At 34.8% G+C, this 20,000-nt stretch overlaps 1 protein-coding gene across 3 annotated transcripts in view; it reads left to right on the top strand.

Annotated features, from left to right (window-relative positions):
- Window positions 1-20,000, top strand: part of LOC106872341 (uncharacterized) — an 81,130-nt gene that overhangs the window by 19,915 nt on the left and 41,215 nt on the right. For all 3 annotated transcript variants that reach the window (XM_089347342.1, XM_089347343.1, XM_089347344.1), the window contains 6 exons: window positions 7,163-7,287; window positions 8,023-8,107; window positions 10,864-11,019; window positions 13,155-13,241; window positions 17,943-18,011; window positions 19,112-19,195. In XM_089347342.1, coding sequence (XP_089203468.1) covers window positions 7,163-7,287; window positions 8,023-8,107; window positions 10,864-11,019; window positions 13,155-13,241; window positions 17,943-18,011; window positions 19,112-19,195 — 606 coding nt within the window. The remainder of the gene's footprint in view (window positions 1-7,162; window positions 7,288-8,022; window positions 8,108-10,863; window positions 11,020-13,154; window positions 13,242-17,942; window positions 18,012-19,111; window positions 19,196-20,000) is intronic.

Consider the following 20,000-nt stretch of genomic DNA (forward strand, 5'->3'; position numbering starts at 1 on the left):
CCAAAACTGCTTTCAGCTGACCCAAAAGATACTCAGTTTTCAGTTGCACAAGATCACCTTGATTGTGTTGAGAACGATGAAAACGTTTTGAAAACGGTCATAATGGGTGATGAATCGTGGGTCTCTGGCTATGACCCCGATACAAAGGCTCAGTCTTCGCGGTGGAAACCCTAACCTCTCCGAGACCGATGAAAGCACGAATAAGTCGAAGCAATGTGAAGACACTGTTGACTGTTTTCTTCGACTACAAGGGGATTGTTCTTCGTGAGTATGCTCCACCTAGTCAGACAGTAAACAAGGAGGTACTACCGTGACGTTTTGCAGCGTTTGCGGAATGCTGTCTTCAGAGAATGCCACAGTTGCATGCGTCCGGTGAGTGGCAATTGCTCTATGACAACGCACCTGCCCATTCAGCGCAGCTTGAGCAGTAGTTTTTGGTTAGACAGCATTCCCCAGGTCCGGCAGTCACCGTATTCCTCAGATCTTGCCCCTTGCGGCTTTTTCCTCTTTCCCAATGCATCAGTGCAGATGTTGGAACTCTTGTGAATTGATGCCTTTTAACGCCTCCGTCATTTTTTTCTTCACCTCTTCCACATCTGTAAATTCCGTAGCACCAGCTTTCGTTACCAGTGATGATCTTTAGAAAAAGATCCAGATCAACTGCCAACTGTTCTTTCAGTTCATGACATGCAGTTGTGACTGCTTTTGATCTTCCATGAGCAAGTGAGGCGCAAATTTTGATGCAACTCTTTTCATTCGCAATTCCTCGCTCAAAATTTGTTGGCTGGAGCTTCAGGATACACCAGTCATGTCAACAACTTCGTCAATTGTTCGGTGACGGTCCTCCAAGATCAGTTCATGAATTTTCATGCTGTTTTCATTCGTTCGGGATGTAGACGATCGTCCTGAACGAGGTTGGTCTTCTAGCAAGAAATAACTATTCCTAAAGCATGGAAACCACTTGTAAACTTGTTTTGTTCATGGCAGTGGTCCAGTAAGCTGTTTGATGCACGACAATTGTTTCGGACGCCGTTTTCCCTAGCAGAAAACAGATTTTCACGGAAGTACGCGGTTCCATCGTTTCAGCAATCGCAAATATCGATGGACAGGGAAGAATCACTGCAAAACAAAGACGCACCACGTGGCAGTGTGATCTCACCGGCTGTTGACTGAGAGTTGTATCAAGTAGCTTCTAGCGATGGAAGCCTGAACTACAACGGGCTTGTCCCACAGAGAACGTTTCCGGTTACTTTTGGGTTTCCCCTCGTATATACAGTATATATATATATATATATATATATGCTTATATGCGTGTATGTGTATATTATATCACATGCATAGAAATGCGTATAGTATATAAGCTATTATGTGTATATGTGTCTGCGTATGTGTGTACATTCTATATGTGAACTTGGATCAGGTAAACTCTACTTCAAATACGACTCTACGTATGTTGTATAATAAAACAGGACTCATTCGACAACGAAGTATATTGATCAAGAATATTTATTGTTGACTGCGGCCATGCTGGGCACCGCCTCCAAGGGTTTTTAATCGAAGAAATCAGCTCAAGTACTTATCTTATCAGTCTCTTTTGCTGAACCGGTTGCCAAGCGGTGATGGGGGACAAACACACCCACACACGAGTATATATATATATATATACACACGTGTGTGTGTGTGTGTGTGTGTGTGTGTGTGTGTGTGTGTGTGTGTGTGTGTGTGTGTGTGTGTGTGTGTGTGTGCGTTAAATAAGATGAGACAACAAATCCAAGGCAGTGTGAAATTTCTAGAACATTTATAAAGAGAAAGGTAGTCTTACAACTGTTTCAGAGATATAAAAGATATCCGATCATCAGAGACGAGATGAGAGAGTTAAATAGAAGGAAAAAGTAGAGTTCAGTGTAAGAATTTATTTTGGAAAGGTAGAGATATAAGAAGTATAAAGGGAAATATGAGAATAAAAAAATATATGTTCATACTTCTTATATCTCAACCTTTCCAAAATAAATTCTTATATTGAACTCTACAATTTCCTTCTATTTATCTTTCTCATATCGTCTCTGATGATGGGATATTTTTTATATCCCTGAAACAGCTGTAAGACTACCTTTCACTTTATAAATGTCCTAGAAATTTCATAATGCTTTGGCTTTGTTGTCTCATTTTATTGAACAATATACATACACACACGGCCCGCGTTAGACTCCTCACTCATCCTATTATTGAACCGGGAGTTTAACAGCGGTTCTTCCGTACACCTTACATACTCTTACTTGCCTTTTGGGTCTTCTGGATACCAAAACCTCTCATATGATATATATATATATATATATATATATAGGGGAACCCCTTACATTTCCACGTGTAGCTTCTATTTTGTTTTTGTAGCATATTTCTATTATATATATATCTTATCTATAAAAGGCAGATTTTCTGTGTGTGCATATATATATATATATATATATATATATATATATATATATATATATATATATATATATATATCAGGTCATCCCATAAGTTCTGTCCGATTTTACCTTTTTTAAAATTGAATGAAATTTAATAGTATTTTAGAATGTCTAATGGAATTAAAAATTATTTTTATGCATTTGTGTACATTTAAACTAATTAAATATTATTTTACAGAATGATAGAATTAAAATTTCTTTCATTAAAACCCTTTCTAACATGAAAGTATCCAAAGAACATTTGAGACACATAATGCTTTATGAGTACAAAAAAGGAAACTCTACAGCCGAAGCGACTCGAAACATACACTCAGTTTATGGGAAAGAATGCTTAAATGAAAGAACTTGCAGAAGATGGTTTGCAAAATTCAGAAGTGGAGATTTCAGCCTTGAAGATGAAGATCAAACAGGACGTCCAGTTAAGTTTTGATGATAAGCTCCTTGAGGCATTACTTGAAGAAAATCCTGTATTATCAGTTGAAGAATTTGCAATAAAGCTTAGTTCAAGCCATACATCTGTTCATCGTCATCTTCAACAACTTGGAAAGGTTCCTAAACTTGGGAAAATGGGTGTGTCATGAATTGTCCGAAAGCAACCGCAAATCCCGAGTTGACATTTGCTCTTCTGTCCATTCTCGCGAATACATTTCACCCTATTTGGATAGACTTGTGACTGGTGACGAAAAATGGATCTTCTATTGAAATGTTAAACGTCGTAAACAGTGGCTTGGTAAAAGGGAAAAAGCTCAACCACAACCGAGAAGGGAATTTCATGGAAAAAAGGTTCTTCTCTCTATCTGGTGGGATTGCAAAGGAGTAATTCACTTTGAATTGTTACCACCTAATGCAACAATCAATACTCAAGCCTACTGTCAGCAATTAGAGCATTTGAACCAAGCTTTTAAGAAAAAAAGACCCGCTTTAGTGAATCGAAAAGGAGTGATGTTTCATCAGGACAATGCGCGACCCCACACTGCAAAGATCACATTACAGAAGATTGAAGAGCTTGGTTGGGAAAAAAATCCTCATCCAACTTATTCTCCCGATCTTGTTCCTTCAGACTACCATTTGTTTCATAGTTTACAGAATCATTTGGGGGAACATAACTTTCGCAAGCCAGGAGGAGTCGAAACTGATATTTCAGAACTCTTCGCTTTGAAACCAAAAGAGTTTTACATTGATGGGATTTAAAAGCTTTTAAATAGATGGAAGGAAGTCATAGATAATCAGGGAAAGTACATTGATGATTAAATGTCAATTAAATATAACATTTGATCACTTGTTTTCTTTATTCAAAATTCGGACAGAACTTATGGGATGACCTGATATACATACATACATACATACATACACACACACACACACACACACACACACACATACACACGCGCACACATGCACACACACACACACACACACACACACACACACACACACACACACACATGTACCACAATGTAACAGAAGCCACTTGATGAAAAGTTGGAGAAAATGGATTTTGAAATTTAAAATTGTTCCCAGCAGGTTGAAGCTGAAATATTTACTATTTTTGACCGTTAAGTGTCTTGTTATCATTCTCTATTTCAATATTGCAATAGCTCTGATTTGACTATATTAGCTGAGTTGAAATTATTTTGTTATTGGTACGTCACTTTATATCTTAGGGGGATCCTCATTACATTAGTTTCGTAGACTCTTTCTGAGATAATTTTATCCGATTTATTTACTGATATTTACAGATCATCCTGAATAAAATAACAAGCTACTCTAATAATTGTTGTGTAGCTATTCGATACTGGAGAGTATTGAAAGTACATGATCAATAGTTTCATGAACATGTTTACATAGTAACAACAGCAAAAACATTAATACGTTAATGAATTAATCCAAGACATTTTATAGTAAACCTGAATGTTTGCGTTAAAGCTAATATTTGTTGTCTAAAGTAATATTGACTCAATCAAATTTATCAAGCTAAACAGATACCACCCATTAGATGAACTCAGTACTAATACATTGCTTTATTCATTTAATTCCTGACATATTTATTCGTGCATATCATTAATACTTACAGAAACTTCAGCGAGTGCTACTTAGTAACGGATAAGCTCATAGAAACGAAGTGTGAAACTGTGATTCAGTTCTTGCTCGAACGCACGCCTACTTTACTTACGCAGTTAAAATTTTGGAAAGAAGACACGAATTGACAAAAATATGGTTTATGATAGGCCAAAACTGAAATGCAGTTTTAATCACTGGCTAATTTTTGTATATATTCAAAACAAAAATATATAGAGATATGAACATGGTAGGAGAAACTATAACTATCTGTGGTCCTTGGATGTAACTATTTCTTTTCCTTCTTGCTTCTATATTTCCTATGGGTAGATATAAACGATGCAATATCATTTTACTGCGTTATAAACGTATGACATTTTTACTAATTATTACTAACTTAAATATAATCGATATATATATAATCATTAAGCTAAAACAATTGTTTATCGGTCATGGCATCTAGGTCTTTCTGTAAAAGATTGGCTTTCATATACACATAATTAAATATTTTAATTTTGACCGGCAAACAATCGTTTTAGCTTAATGATTATATATATATATCGATTATATATTAACACATTATAGCCTCATCTCGTTAAACAAATAATCATCAGATTTTACAGCAGTACTAGCCACATTTTTGTTCTTACAGTAACGAAAGGAGTGTCCATATACATCACATTGTCTGAAAAAAGGTTGCACCTTCATTTTCTCGAAAAGGACCAATGGATCAGAAACAGTTCACATCCTCTTCAGAGGTTCGTTACCTGGGGAGTTTTCTGTGATAAGTTGGTTCTTATTCGCCTTAAAACTTTATTGCAGCCTTCCATTCCACTTTCATCTAAGTTCCCGAGTCTTTTACCAGTGTTTAATTTAACCAGTTCCTAGAAGTAACGTAGAACTTTACGTAACGTCGGAGTGATACTAATCCAGAGTCCACCTATAAGCTGATTGTGGACTTGAGGAACATTTTCAAGAAGGAAAATGTTATGATCTGTGCAAAAGTTCTTGTACCTCTCTACGTCAACTTCTTACATGGAGGAGAGCACACGCAAGATCACAGATAGAGATTATATAAGAACAATAACAATTGATTTTAGATCACTTCATAGCCTTAGTAAGGAGGTGTAACAGGTTTGGTATGTTATTTTAGATTTAGGGGGGGAAATAGATAGGCTTTGAGATCCTGGTGAAATTCACCCTCAAAACACGAAAACTCAAATTGTCATAAAATATCTTTGGATTGAGCTTTTCACTTAACTTTTTTATCATATTTTCTTTCTACTTTACGTATATGCACTTATTTGAGCAATTTAGTGTGAATGAATTTTTAATAAATGTTCACCCCCTCAGCCGCTGTATCCTAAGCTTATAAATTAGCTTTGAGATATTAATCTTTAATTTCTTGAAATTGTCTGCAAGTGTTGCATAAGTATGTTTGCGCTGAATGGCTATATTTGTATACGTTTCATAAATAGGAGACAGAAGCACTCTTAAGACGTATATTAACCTATAAATTGGTATTGAATGGGACTAGGTTGTCATGTTGCCCTTGCAAGATGTCTTCAAAGCCCCTATTCATGAAATATGTACAAATTCGATAGAGGGAGTGACTTTACTCGTGGATAAGCTCTATCCACGCACCTCAGACAGTGATGAGAGGGGTTGTAGATGTTCGTGTTGCTGTTTTTATTGTTGTGTTATATTTAGTCAGCCCTAATCAAGCAGATCTACAGTTTAAGACATCCGAGCTATGACCATCAAGCTTTTGCTTAAGGCATATTATATCCAGGACTATTATGTTATGTTTCTTTCTTTTAAAAAAACATCAGGCTGTGATTTGAGGGAGACTTGGTTGATTCTTTAAGTAGCTAGATACTAGAGGGTGTAGACATATTTACATGTGTAGTTCAATGTGACAGAAAATAAGTGGTTAATGTAAATAGGAGAGAAGTAATGACTGATCCCTTGAGAGATCCTGGAATAAGGAGAGTGGCTTGTCAGAAAAAATATTATTATTATATGCTGCAGCAGTGATATAGCAACGGATATTTTCTCAATGGAAAAGTAGACTCAGTATCAATAAAATATGTGGAAATATTGCTATACAATGGATATAGGTGGATATGTAGTAATAATGCTGATATTCGTTATAGTAACTGTAGAAGAGGCATCGAGAGAATACATTATAAGGCGATCGATTAGACTTATGAAGATTTTTCGATAAGGGAGGCAATTATCAATCAGGCAGAAAATTTAGCTATCCATCAGCGATTAATGGAAATTAATCTTAATTACGAAAAAATAATTAAAAAAACTATTAAACATTACTGAGGAAACCATTATCTCTGCACCAATATATGCATAAATCACAACTAGCCAAAGAGGAAACCTTTAAATAATTGCAAGACATGCTAGATATAGTTGTAAATTTCCCTCAAATCCCACCTTCTCGTCTTAAATATTGGAGAGACACATTAGGGAACATAACCTTAGTTACCCTAAAAGAAAAAGGGATGGTTACAGTCGAGATATTTTTGCTCATGGTCTGCTTGATCATAGCTGACTCGGACCTATTCGACATTAACAACATTCCAATAAATGATATCAAAATAAATACTCTATTTCTAAAGAATTTTCCAGAACAAAGCGGATCTCAACAGTATTTTCCTGCATCAAACACAAATTTTACCAAAGAAAATCTTGTCAAGACCCAATACCATCGAGGTATGGCGGATATTTTGCTGCAGAAGAGCAGGTAATGGCTACATTTGTTAAATATATCCCTGTTATAGACAATAAACTGTCTCCTTCAATCAGACATTTATCTCTTTTAATTTATGTTTGTTGTTGTTTTGTTTTTCGAAAATTAAAATTATAAAGAGATAATATTTCAACCACAAACCTTTAATTACGTGTGTAGAATATATTTCAAACTTTCTTCTCGCTACAACGGAACATTCATGTAGTCAACCGACATTCTAGAAATAACCGCCAAATATCCTTTAAGTTTACACAGTAGTGTCTTACAAAGGAAGGTCACAATAGATAATATAGATCTAGATGCACTATGCTTTAAACATTGCGATACTCACAACAAGAAAGCCTTTGGTTATAGGTCTACTTTAATAAAAGAACAAAAAAAAAGAACTGTGAGTGTATTTCAAAGGAATTCAAGTGATGCTGACCGAAGCAGCATAAAAGCAATTACAATGAAATGGTCTTGATTCTTGAAGTCTATGTCTGCCTCCTACAAAGACCAGAGTAGAAGAGCTAAAAACCTCTGGTGAGCCTAAAATGGAAGTTTCAATAGGTTATACTAATTTTCCTTTATTTACGTTGCCCAGAGTTTTGATATTTGCCATTAAAATAATTGTTTCTAAATAAAACACGTTTCAAAATAAATGAAACACTTATTTCTAAATAAAAATGTTTTCACATAATTTGTCTTCGGTCGACTTATTTTACTAATAATTACACTATTACCTTCTAGTGAAACGATAGAAGAAGAAACGAGCAAACAGAATGTTGGAAGAATTGAAAAGTTCGAAGAATATTGCAGAGAAGATAAAGAAAAGGTATGAGCTACTTAACAGTTTAAAAGCTGCCTATAAATAAATATAGGGTGAATAAAAGGTGATATTTGTCAGTGACTAATATCATTTTCCTATCATTTACCCGAAAAGTACAGGGAGCATCTCTGGACATGTTTCGTTTTTACTCTGACCTCATCCACGAGCGAAGAACAAACTTCACTATATTCGCTGAAGTAGTAAAGAAATAAATACAGTATTGAACATATGTTGGTGTAAGAAAAGAAAATTGCGGAATTCAATAATTCAAAGTAAAGTTATAACCTAGAATCCTTATTAGTTGTCATCACAAATAAGATATTATAAGAGAAGTCTTTCATACGGTAAGGTTATTTTTTATGTATTGCATACACATTTAAATCAGAACTATGTCGTTGGGAAATGTGAGTTATATAAAGATTTTTCTAATTCAATTTCTTACGGAACTCTTTTGATCTTTATTTTTCATTTCAGATCACATGAATAACGGGGCTGATTCTTGATAGCTTCGAACAACAAAATTATTGTACACTGAATATAGTAATATAGTCTTACTAAAGAACGTATAAATGTATTTTTCATGAGAGGTTTGTGATGTTGAGGTCAAGCAATTCGAAACAAGTGCAACACTGAGCTTTCATAGTCTTCAGATAAGAGATATATATTTGCTTCTTTTGACTAAATACAAAATTCATCATTAGTGTTGGAAAGAGGATATTTGTGGCGTAAGTGAAGTGGCTTCAATCAGAAATCGAATCTGGTTTTAGGATTCGGCTTATTTTTGTTCTGTGTTGCTAGAAGGGAAATAGTAAATAATGTTTGTTTTCTTGGCTATGTATGTTATCGTCCACATCTCCGGATTCTCAATGTAGTGGAGTCATTGATCAGGAATCGATATCAATTTGCTCAATAGTCAATTCAATTTGAAACAAATACAAAAGAACATCATCTTATACATTTGCTGAAAGTCTTCATAATATCCTTCTTCGTAAACATTTCGTAAATATCAACGTCGTAAAGTTCTTAAACCTAGGAAAGTTCTCGCTAATTCAATGATTAAAATATGATATCAGTAAACAATTTCAAGAAGCTAAGAAGTTATATGTTCGTTAATACATCCTACTCGTTACAGAGATGAATAGAAGATGACATAAGTTTCTTCTTTGAGTGAAGTCAGATATTAGTGATCTTTCCCAGCAAATCAAAAGTAATGAGGTCTGTTTGTATTTTCTTTTCAGCGAATTCAAAAGAAACTCCTTTAATCGACATGTTTATGATGATTTAATTTCTACTGACAGATAAATAGTTAATTGGTTCTCTTTCATCTGTATGGAACGTTATATTCTACAAAGACATCTGTAATATAGTAATTAATCTATGTATTATGATTGTCGTAAAATATAGCTTATTTAGAAATTGGTAATTGTTTCTTTCGGTCTGTACCTCTTAAATAGAAATTTCTAACTAATCCGAAATTTTCAACTACGGTAATTCTGATTAATTTAAAGGGGTCTTGGACTATTTATGTCCATTGCCAAGATATTCAGTCTTAGCAGGTTCGGTTTGCACAGCTGTATATAGAGTCTACGTTTATTTCTAACTTACTCTGAAAGCGGTTGGGCTTCTGCTTTCCTGAAGGATTTGTTGTTAAGAGAATTATTGGAAGAACTCGATAAATCCAACTACAGCGAATAATAAAGAATCTAATGTTTCAGCTCCAATATCTTCATCTAAGACTGAATAAAAGAGAGTTTACGCTTTGGTTATTGGCAAATTAGACAACTAAGTCTTGTATAAAGAGCTTTAAACTAGATACAGTGAGAGAAAAAGGTTGCACTATACGGTAAGATCAGGCTATTTTACCAAGCTCAGGTGTTATAACTTGTAGTGTGGTGATCTTCATTAGGATGACTTATGATTGATAAACAATATGGAGTTGAATAACGCATTAGTGTCCCTACAGTGCAATAGATTATCGGTTCACCTGCAATTCTGACAACTAAAATATCTTATTTTATTTAATTATTTAAAGTTACGGTGCTGCATCTTGAGCCTGTTTTGATTACCTTCAGAAGATCAAAGTTCGAATAGAATGCACCTTGTTCAGAGAGAAAGTATTTAATACTATATATGAATATAAAACGTTTTGGAGTGTGTCGTATAATTTATAATTCGATTGTATATTTATTTCAAATGAAAAATATAAATTGCCACGTCGGGAGATTTAAAGCAAATAATTACTTTAAAGAATTATTGGTTTCAGAGAAAGGGATATCGTGTTGTTTAGCTCTTTAAAAACAGGAAGACATGATTTATATGACTTATGACACTAGCAACGCAAATGAAAATTTATCTACAAACTGAAACTCAGCTTCAGTTAACAAAGAACGGTTCCTAGGGATATCATGGAAATGAGTAAATTACTGATATTCCTGCTAATGAATCGAAATTAACTTGCAGGGTCTGCTTACTGCGAGCTGCTTCTTTTGGATTCTCATCATTAAATGGTTTAATATAATGATTTACATAATACAGAGTGTAAGAGAAAGGAGCTCCAAGCTATCAAGCAGCTTGATTTCCATTTCTGGTGCGGTCATATTACTTCTTGCAAAGACCATTAATGTCTATGAGATAAGTATAAGTGATGGAAAACAACTGTCACTATAAACAACTGTTCACTTTAAATCTGATGAATGCTTGTCTGATCAAAACAATTTCTTTTTTAAATCATCGAATAAACAGTTCTTTTTATTTCCTTTCAGATGATGATGATATGCTTGCAAAAGTTACTGGCAACAGAACAACAAAATGGTCAACTTCCGGGTCAATTCTCTGTAGACTATTTCATAACAGAAATAAACAATAACATTCAGAATATCAAGACACAAAGTCAAATGAGAGACATTGATGATAAAATAGTAAGTACCAGTAACAATAACATTTTCCTACACTTATTTCTCTGAACAAGATATGTATTCTTGTTTTTATCACCATTCTAATTTTACCTTATCATTTCGAGTCAACGCTAAAACCGTTACGTAAATTCTGCAGCTGCTAGAAGCCAAAATACCTTCAAATTACATCCTATCATAGAATGTATTGTATAGTTTTGTCCTCGGCACATTACGCTTGGAAAAAACAAGATTTTTTATGAATTTGGAACGAGCTGTCCTTTGATCATAGCACTGGTCGTCAAGGCTGATTTAGAGATAAACAATAACAACCCTGCCAATTCCATATCTCTGATCTTAAGGAATTCATTAGATATAAGCAATACCATTTCTTTTGGATAAAATTATGAACAATAATTGTGAAACAAATAGTACTTGTAACGAACACCTACTCCAAGAAAATAGACATACCAAAATATGCCACATCTTAGAATATAGACTCGTTTAAAATCTAATGTCCCAGAGTTTAGTCTATTTAACATCTACTTCCCCAGACTATAATCCCATCCAGCATATAATTTCCATAATCTCACTCTTCTAACATGTTGTGTTCTATAATATACTTCAGCTCAACATATGTTCTATGATATACTTCTATTCAACATGTAACTTCTCATAATATAGTATCTCCCTTACAACATGTATTGTTCCGTAATATAGTCTTACCCAATTGAAATATCCGAGAAGATACTCCTACCCGTCGTGTAATGTCCTAGAATTTAATCAACCCACCCGACATTGAATCTTCCAGAACATAATTCCACGCACCATACAATGTTCCGTAATGATTATATCATATAGGCATCGCCTTCAGCCGAGAATAGCTCAACATTATGGAAGTGTTTGAACTCAGAACTCCTAGTTGGCAAAACAGTCGTCAATAACATAGTACGCTCACTGGTAACTGTACCTTCTTATGGTACCTGTTAACAACTAGAGCAGTGGTTCCCAAACTTTTTAGAGACGCAACCCACTATTTATGACACCAGTTTATGGCGACCCACTTAACTCTACTGGGTAAAAACATTAATGAAAGAAACAAATTTATTTCAGATTACATTTTCATTGAGGTCTGTGAGAAGGATGAGCCTGTTTCTTGCTACACTCAATAATAGAATTAACATCAGGTTCAATGCGTGATAGTTTCTATAGACTCTATTGATCCATCTACCGTCTAGCTGCTGTCTATTCCAATCATTTCATTGGCTGGTGATCACTCCGATACTTTTTTGAATAATTTATAAACTTATTAGTGAAATCCATACTGTCTTATTTATTTAAATGCTTTACTATTTATATTAAATGTGAAACAAAACATTTTATAACTGTTTCAACGTCTCCATACCCTATGGGCAGGTATTAACTCTAATATAAAACCTCGAAGCAATAACTGTTATCGGCTCGATTAGTGTTGTACTGCGCCTAGTTAAAGTTTTCTATAAATAGGTAAAAACAGACTTTTCCTTTTTACGATTACGTACGAATAAATAACTTGAGAAAATGACCACCTCTGATTTGTTAAGTTCGTGAAAAAAGCCTACTGCTTGATAAAACAACCAGTCTGGTATTGAAAACATGAGTCTTGAACTATCTCGATAGACAGCTTATGCGTAATTTTATAACTTTTTGCGACCCACTAGGATTCCGTTCGCGACCCACCAGTGGGTCGCGACTCATAGTTTAGGAACCACTGAACTAGAGTACCCGGGTTGGTAAGATCAGTGTTTATTTCATTTTGTTTTGTTTTTGATTTTCGTTTTTGCTATGGAGAAGCACATCACCGATGATGAAATGCGAACTATCATAGAAACGTTCTTCGTTCAGTGACTACTACCACCTTACTGCTTGGCTAGTATCAGCTCTCCTTCTAACTCACAATACACTCTGAACAGACTCAAAAGAAAAGCAAATATATTTTGTTCTCTTCTTACTACTCTTCATTTGTATCATCCATCATCTTTTTCTTTCTATTATCTCATGTTTTATTTTTCTTCTTTCATTTGTATCATTTATCATCTGTTTATTTCTTTTGTTTCGTGATACTTTCCATTTCTATCATTCATCATCTGTTTCTGTTTTGTTTTTTGTTTTTTTCCTTTTAGCATACAGAACGGGAGAAAATGTTCAGGAACGATAAGGATGAATTCTACCTAGAATTTGAACAAAAAAGAGCTTCTAAGAAAATTGCGGTAACATTCAATTCTGTTTTAACGAGATTTTCTTCCATACTTTCGAACAAGAATATTCTAATGAATTAATTAACTTCTATTGAAAATATGCATAGACTTATAGATAAGCCTTAAAAAAAGCAAAATTATTTATGATGAAATGATGGTAAAACCTCCTGTGGTTAGCTCCGTAAATTATCTAGTACGTATCACAGTGCATCGGTGCATCTTTGAGAGAGAGACAATAACACCAGCGATGGATACGTGCTGTCATGTCGCCAACATCAACCCAGTGTGTCGGAGCTGTTATGAAGCTGAAATGTTTGAAACGGAGAATGAATTTTCGCACTAATACCTAAACATTTTGTTGGATTTTTAACTTGTAAAAAGATAGTTATTCGGTTAGAAATCATAACCATAGGTTATGGAAGCTCATACTCACTAACGCTCTCAAACTAGTTGACAACCCTCAAGTCGTTCCTATTTGGTCTCTTCTAGAGAAATTACAAGTATCAAAGTATTCACTTTATCCAATCTTTTTACTTAAAGATTGCAATTTACTGGAATTAATTTCCTGTTCAGAAGTTATCCTTCAACATTCTGCTCTAAAATCACCAAATCTTCAGGGTTTGTAGGAGCTTAGATTATATGATAGGTACTATCTTTCCTCCCAACACCAAAGAATAAAATTAATATTTCAAAATGTTCAGAAATCTTTCAATTGTTATCTTCTTAAACCCTTAGCAGAAAGTAGATAAAAGTTTTATATGTTTATCGATTCTAAATTGAGTGTTGAAAGATAGCAAAAGGGAAATATAGCAGGACATTTATATATTTTTGTCTTGGGCCAGAGATGGAAATGGTAAAAATGAAATTCATGAAATAATTTTTCATGAGAGGTTCGTAAATGGTCAGATTTTGAGAAGACACACTTTACAGATCCCTTTTATGTTAATCTTAAGCAAGCCTTTGGCTTGACATGCTTTCTTTTACTCGATATGTACGGCAATTTAGTTGTAGCTAACCCAGTCAACTAACTGGTCGATTCTATATCAGAAACAATGTAAGATGGAGGTAGAAAGTTTGAAAAACCGTTTTCTAGGATTCCTTACAAATTTATATTATCAGTTATAAACTATACACCAAGCAAATATTGTCAAGAATACAATTCCAACAGTGTGGATGAAATATCAGATGCCGTAGAACACCAAACTGCATGCTTCACTATAACTAGTTGGTTTATCTGTTGTTCTGAGTTCAAATACTGTGGGAAGCTTCTAGACCCTTCCTTTCTACCAGCATCAACGAATTAAGTTTTATGTTATACTGAGCTGTGTTCAGTGTTATACCGGGCTTTAGTCAATCATATATACACAAAATAAACTGAACTCAAGCAATGAAAGGTATCAGTTAAACTTGCTGTGCAACTCTATGTGCAACTCTATTATCGAAGGAGAAAACATGTTAGAGATTGGCAACAAAATAGAATCAGCATGGCTAATAATGAAGGAACTAATACATGGTCACTCAAGCGGCTGGAAGTAGCAGCCAATTTCACTTAACTCACAGCCTTTCTTCCATCTTTAAAAAAAAAAGGTAGGACAGATTAGAAAATGTAATACTAGAAGTACAAAACAATAGCATGACCGATGCTGGAACAACTTTGATTATGAGCTAGCTTAATAAGAACTGATCTGTACTCCCTAGAACGAAGGCGAGAAAGATATGCTGTGATATAAATCTCGAAAATCCTGGAAGGACTTGTACCAAATGTTGGCATTGAAAGTTTCACAAGCACCAAAACGGAGTGTCACTGCATAGTCCCAATGATCCCAACATCGCCATCAACATACAAGACCAGATACTGCTATATATTGGGTTTCAAGGGATTGCAGCTTTTCAATATCCTCCCAAAAAAGTCTGAGAGGAGTAGATGAGGTAGACGTAGGTATATTCAAAACAAAACTGAATTTCTTCCTATTAAGAGTTCCCGATGAACCTACCTCGCGGTAAGAAACGCAAATGAAGGCAGCAACATTGAATTCATTCACTAGCTGCCACATATCAGAGGAGATTTTCCTGTAATGAAAGTATAGCAAAATAAACGGCGGTTCCCCAGCTGAGCCACAGCTCTCGAGCTGAATCTAGCAAAAGAGTATGAATTAGCGCTAAGCATGCTGTTATACTTACTATGTAATTTTTGTTGTCAGATAACCTGAGGAAAAAACTTAGTAAATTAAAGTCTTAAAATGTCACCTAGTAATAGGAACCCAACAGGGTTGTCACCAAATAAAAGGAACTCAACAGAGACTTAATTGAAGCAGTATAAACAAAGGAGGAGAGAACTGCTTACTCAGAGCAAAATAGGCAACGAGAGTAATGTTTGATGTAAGAAAAATACATTGCAAGATGGAAATAGTTTATGAGAAGTGAGTAGTCATGGCAACTGGACTTCTAATGAAATTAACAAATGATATTTTTCTTTCCCCAGACAATCTCATACGATGGAGAAAGTATGGAAATGAGAGAATATAACGCAGTGAACCAAACTAGCCGTTATATTCTTTCTGTCTGAATTCTTAGTGTCTGTTATGGTACAAATATTTAAGTCAAACTAATGACTGAGCTATTATTCCAAACTCTCCTTTAAATTCCACCCCAACGTTTAAAATGGATGGACACATTATATAATGTATTCCTTCATACATAATATCTAAATGAAACTACGGAATAGTTTCAACTGCAACGCCTTGATTATGGATCTACTCGGTCATAGCTAACCCGAAACCAAAGAACAATATTAACACGATGTTGTGAGTGATTTTGAATACCCGTCAGTTGGCAAGGAAAGTGACAGTTATGAAGTAGCCACCAGTATTTAATCTAGAAGGAAGAACGAAAGTAATTAAACCGTATCTTTGAGTACAGGTGATAAATTAAACGTGATGAGGAACGTGAAAAATGGTGGCAGAAATAAATATTTCCCTTTTTCTTTCCTAGTCTAAGGACTATCCAACAAATAGTTGTGAGGACAGATAATGATGATGCTATAAACCTATTAGAGCCTACTCCTCTTGGCGATTGAAAATATATGCTTCATTAATAACTGACTGATGCATGAAGAGAGAGAGTGGCTTTAGCCCAGAATACTATTTAGCGAGTAAGAAATGAAGTGGTACGGTCATATAGCACGATGCCATAACACTCCACGTGGATAAACCCCCTGTAAAAGAGATGCAGGAAGACAACAAACGGGAGGGTTGAGCAACATCAAGGAATGAAGATGGTGGAAAACATGAGGCTAGTTGATGATTGGAAAAGATGGAGGAAAATTTCGATTCTTGCTATACCAACAACTTCTCTAGGCTATAAATTTTCATTGATTGAATATTTATTACCTCACGACCAGTTGTCATAGTTATATATTGGTCGTTAGCAAGTAAACATGAAACACAGCAAGTTTGGATTTGCCACTGCACAGCTAATGAATTGATTACTGATCTCCAACAGAGAACAGATAAAAGCTTCGTATTTAATCTGACTGGAATATATCACTCAAGCGGTAAAATAAAGTTTAAGTAACAAAATCAGGTTACCTAGCTCTTTTGAAATTTCTTTAATAAAGGCTCTCGCAGCAACAGAGTGCAAATTTAACAATAGAGGGAACTCACGTTCATAATTCCTGCTGATAACCCTCTAAAGCAGATACAGTTATTTTTTATGTATTATTATGGAGGAAGGGTGGAGGCGCAATGGTCCAGTGGTTAGGGCAGCGGACTCGCGGTCGTAGGTCACAGTTTCGATTCCCAGACCGGGCGTTGTGAGTGTTTATTGAGCGAAAACACCTAAAGCTCCACGAGGCTCCGGCAGAGGATGGTGGCGAACCCTGCTGTACTCTTTCACCACAACTTTCTCTCGCTCTTACTTCCTGTTTCTGTTGTGCCTGTAATCCAAAGTGTCAGCCTTGTCACACTGTGTCACGCTGAATATCCCCGAGAACTACGTTAAGGGTACACGTGTCTGTGGAGTGCTCAGCCACTTGCACGTTAATTTCATGAGCAGGCTGTTCCGTTGATCGGATCAACTGGAACCCTCGACGTCGTAAGCGACGGAGTGTCAACAAAAAAAAATTTATGGAGGAAGGGCGGCGCCTATGATCCTCTTCAGTGCCTCCGAGAGTGACAGAGGAGAGGTAAGAAGAAAGTTACCTTCAGATTGAATACCTGGCCTGAATGTCTTCCATAGACTAGACTCTGCTAAAGGCACTCAGTGTTCATGTGTTGGTGTTAAAGCGGGTGACGATTAAATCTACGGTCTTATGGCGCTAAGTAACTAAAAAATGGCACACTTCTCTTATAAAACTAGAAATTGCAATAATCATACATCATAACTTTTTTTCTCAGATGAATTGTTTGTACTGTTGTTTGTTTCAATACCTTGGGTGCGTTGCTGATATTATATTTCAATTAGGTGATCGGTATTCTCGCCAATCATCTTGAAGAGTTATTCTTAAGCTCTTTCAGCGATAGAGCCTAGAGCCTATAATTAACTACCATGTAACAAAAATACATTGGTGAGAACATCAGACCCAGTAGTTAAAATGTGCCAGTTAAAGCACTATCAGCAACACATTGATGATGGAGATAATATTCAGAAAACCAACATCCTATGTTAAAACTATTCAGATATAGAGGACCAATTTTGTTTTTCTATTTGTTTCAGCGCCAATATCAAAAAGAAATGAAAAAAATTGGGAAAAAATTATCGGAAGAAAATGTTGATTCTTCAGTCGTAAGACAAAATTATTATCTATTTTCAAAATTTCATATTTAGTAAATTGCCATACTTCATGCAATTAGTACATTTCTAATCTTGAAATATATTTCTATAATTATAGCATCAAGCAAATTTTCGAGTTCATGTATTTTAATCTAGTAAACACTTCTGTACTCTGTTTATTCATGTACATATTTGCTGAAGTTGCAGTGCTTTTCCTTCTATGAATGTCTGACGGGCTGCACTGTGAAATGGTAATAAACAAGCACATTGCTATTATGGTAACAAATTATCACATCACTGTCATAGTAATTATTACATACGCGTTATCACTTTTGCAACGTGATTTTAAATGTTTACATTATAGTAAAATATATGGCATTATGTCTTTGTCGTTGCAAACAATTATCACACTTGTCACTTAATTTATCGTTATTATAAACTATTATGTGGTTGTCGTAAACATCACATCATTGTAGTAAATTATCCAATATGTATCGTAATTAAATATATCACACTTGTACTATTGTCATAAATCGCATTATTATGATGATTTATTACATCTGTACGATTGTTTGAAAACACTACAGAAATAAATTATGAGAATTCTATCATTGTAGCAAGCTACAACAGTTGCATGATTGCAGTAGGTTACCATATTTATTACTTTGCAATAAATTACACTGGAAAATATCACATTTCAACACATATCGTTGCAACAGATAACATTGCTCTATAACACATGATAACATACTTTATAGATTGACAGAATCGTTAGAGTATCGAATTAAATGTGGTTCGGTATTTACTTTCGACCATTTATATTCTATGTTCAAATCCTACTGAGATCAGTTTTACCTTTCCTCCTTCTAGGGGTCAGTAAATGAAAATGCAAAATACAGTGACGACTTATATCCTTATGAAGCATCATAGATGCGGCTTGAATTATAATAGAAAACTAAAACGGTTCAAGAATTGATTGTGTTATTGTTATAAATAAAAAGGCTTCAATCAACTACACTTGAACGTCTTTTAATACTAACCATGTACTTAGACAAAACCTTACATTCCCTTATTTATAGAATTATTTTCTTTCCTTTCAATTCATGATTTAGATTGACAGAATAAACAGCGTGTTACTTAAAGTAGAATCAGAGATTGCGATGAACAACGACACCAGTCAGAAGGAAATGATGCAGGCAAGACATTTATTTGTTTATTCTATGGATCTACAGGTCTACTTTTACAATTCTCTATAGGTCTAATTTTACTCTATAGGTCTAGTTTTAATCTATAGGTCTAATTTTACTCTATAGGTCTAGTTTTAATCTATAGGTCTAATTTTTCTCTATAGGTCTAGTTTTAATCTATAGGTCTAATTTTACTATACTCTCAACAAATTGTGAGTGCTCGATACCTTATCTTGGAATTCGAGAGTTCATAAACGAAACAAACAAATATTTGTCTCTCGGGATCTTGCTGGTGGCGCCTTCGGTAGGTTACCGATAAAAGCGTTACAATTCGTCAGACAGAATAAGTCTACTTAAAAATCAGGTCTAAATCAAAAACAAACAAAGCTCTACACGATGTGAGAGAGAGCCTCACAAAAATTTAAAAGAAATGTCCAGGATATACGTGCATGTGCGTGTGCTCGTGTGTGTATAAATCCAGGTGTAATCTGGATTATGTTTACGTCAGTGTGATAAGATGATCCCCAAATAAATAATATCTAAGTTGGATACAAGCCACAATGAAATATAAAAAAAAAGCACAACTGAAAAAGGCAAAAAATCAGTGTGCTGGACATTGTAGAAGAAGCAAAAAAAACAATAGTTGACTTTTTGGAAAATGGTCCTTCATCAAATCAGAAAAAGGGAGAAAGGAAACAAGACGACGAGAAGAGAAAATGGAATGAAAAACATGGTGTTTGTTCAGAGTTGTATACTCAATCACATCTTACGCAAACTTCATTTGACGACACTACCTTCTACTATATTCGCCTGT

The sequence above is a fragment of the Octopus bimaculoides genome, chromosome 2 (genome assembly GCF_046866305.1).
Source record: "Octopus bimaculoides isolate indiv1 chromosome 2, ASM4686630v1, whole genome shotgun sequence".
Lineage (NCBI taxonomy): Eukaryota > Metazoa > Mollusca > Cephalopoda > Octopoda > Octopodidae > Octopus > Octopus bimaculoides.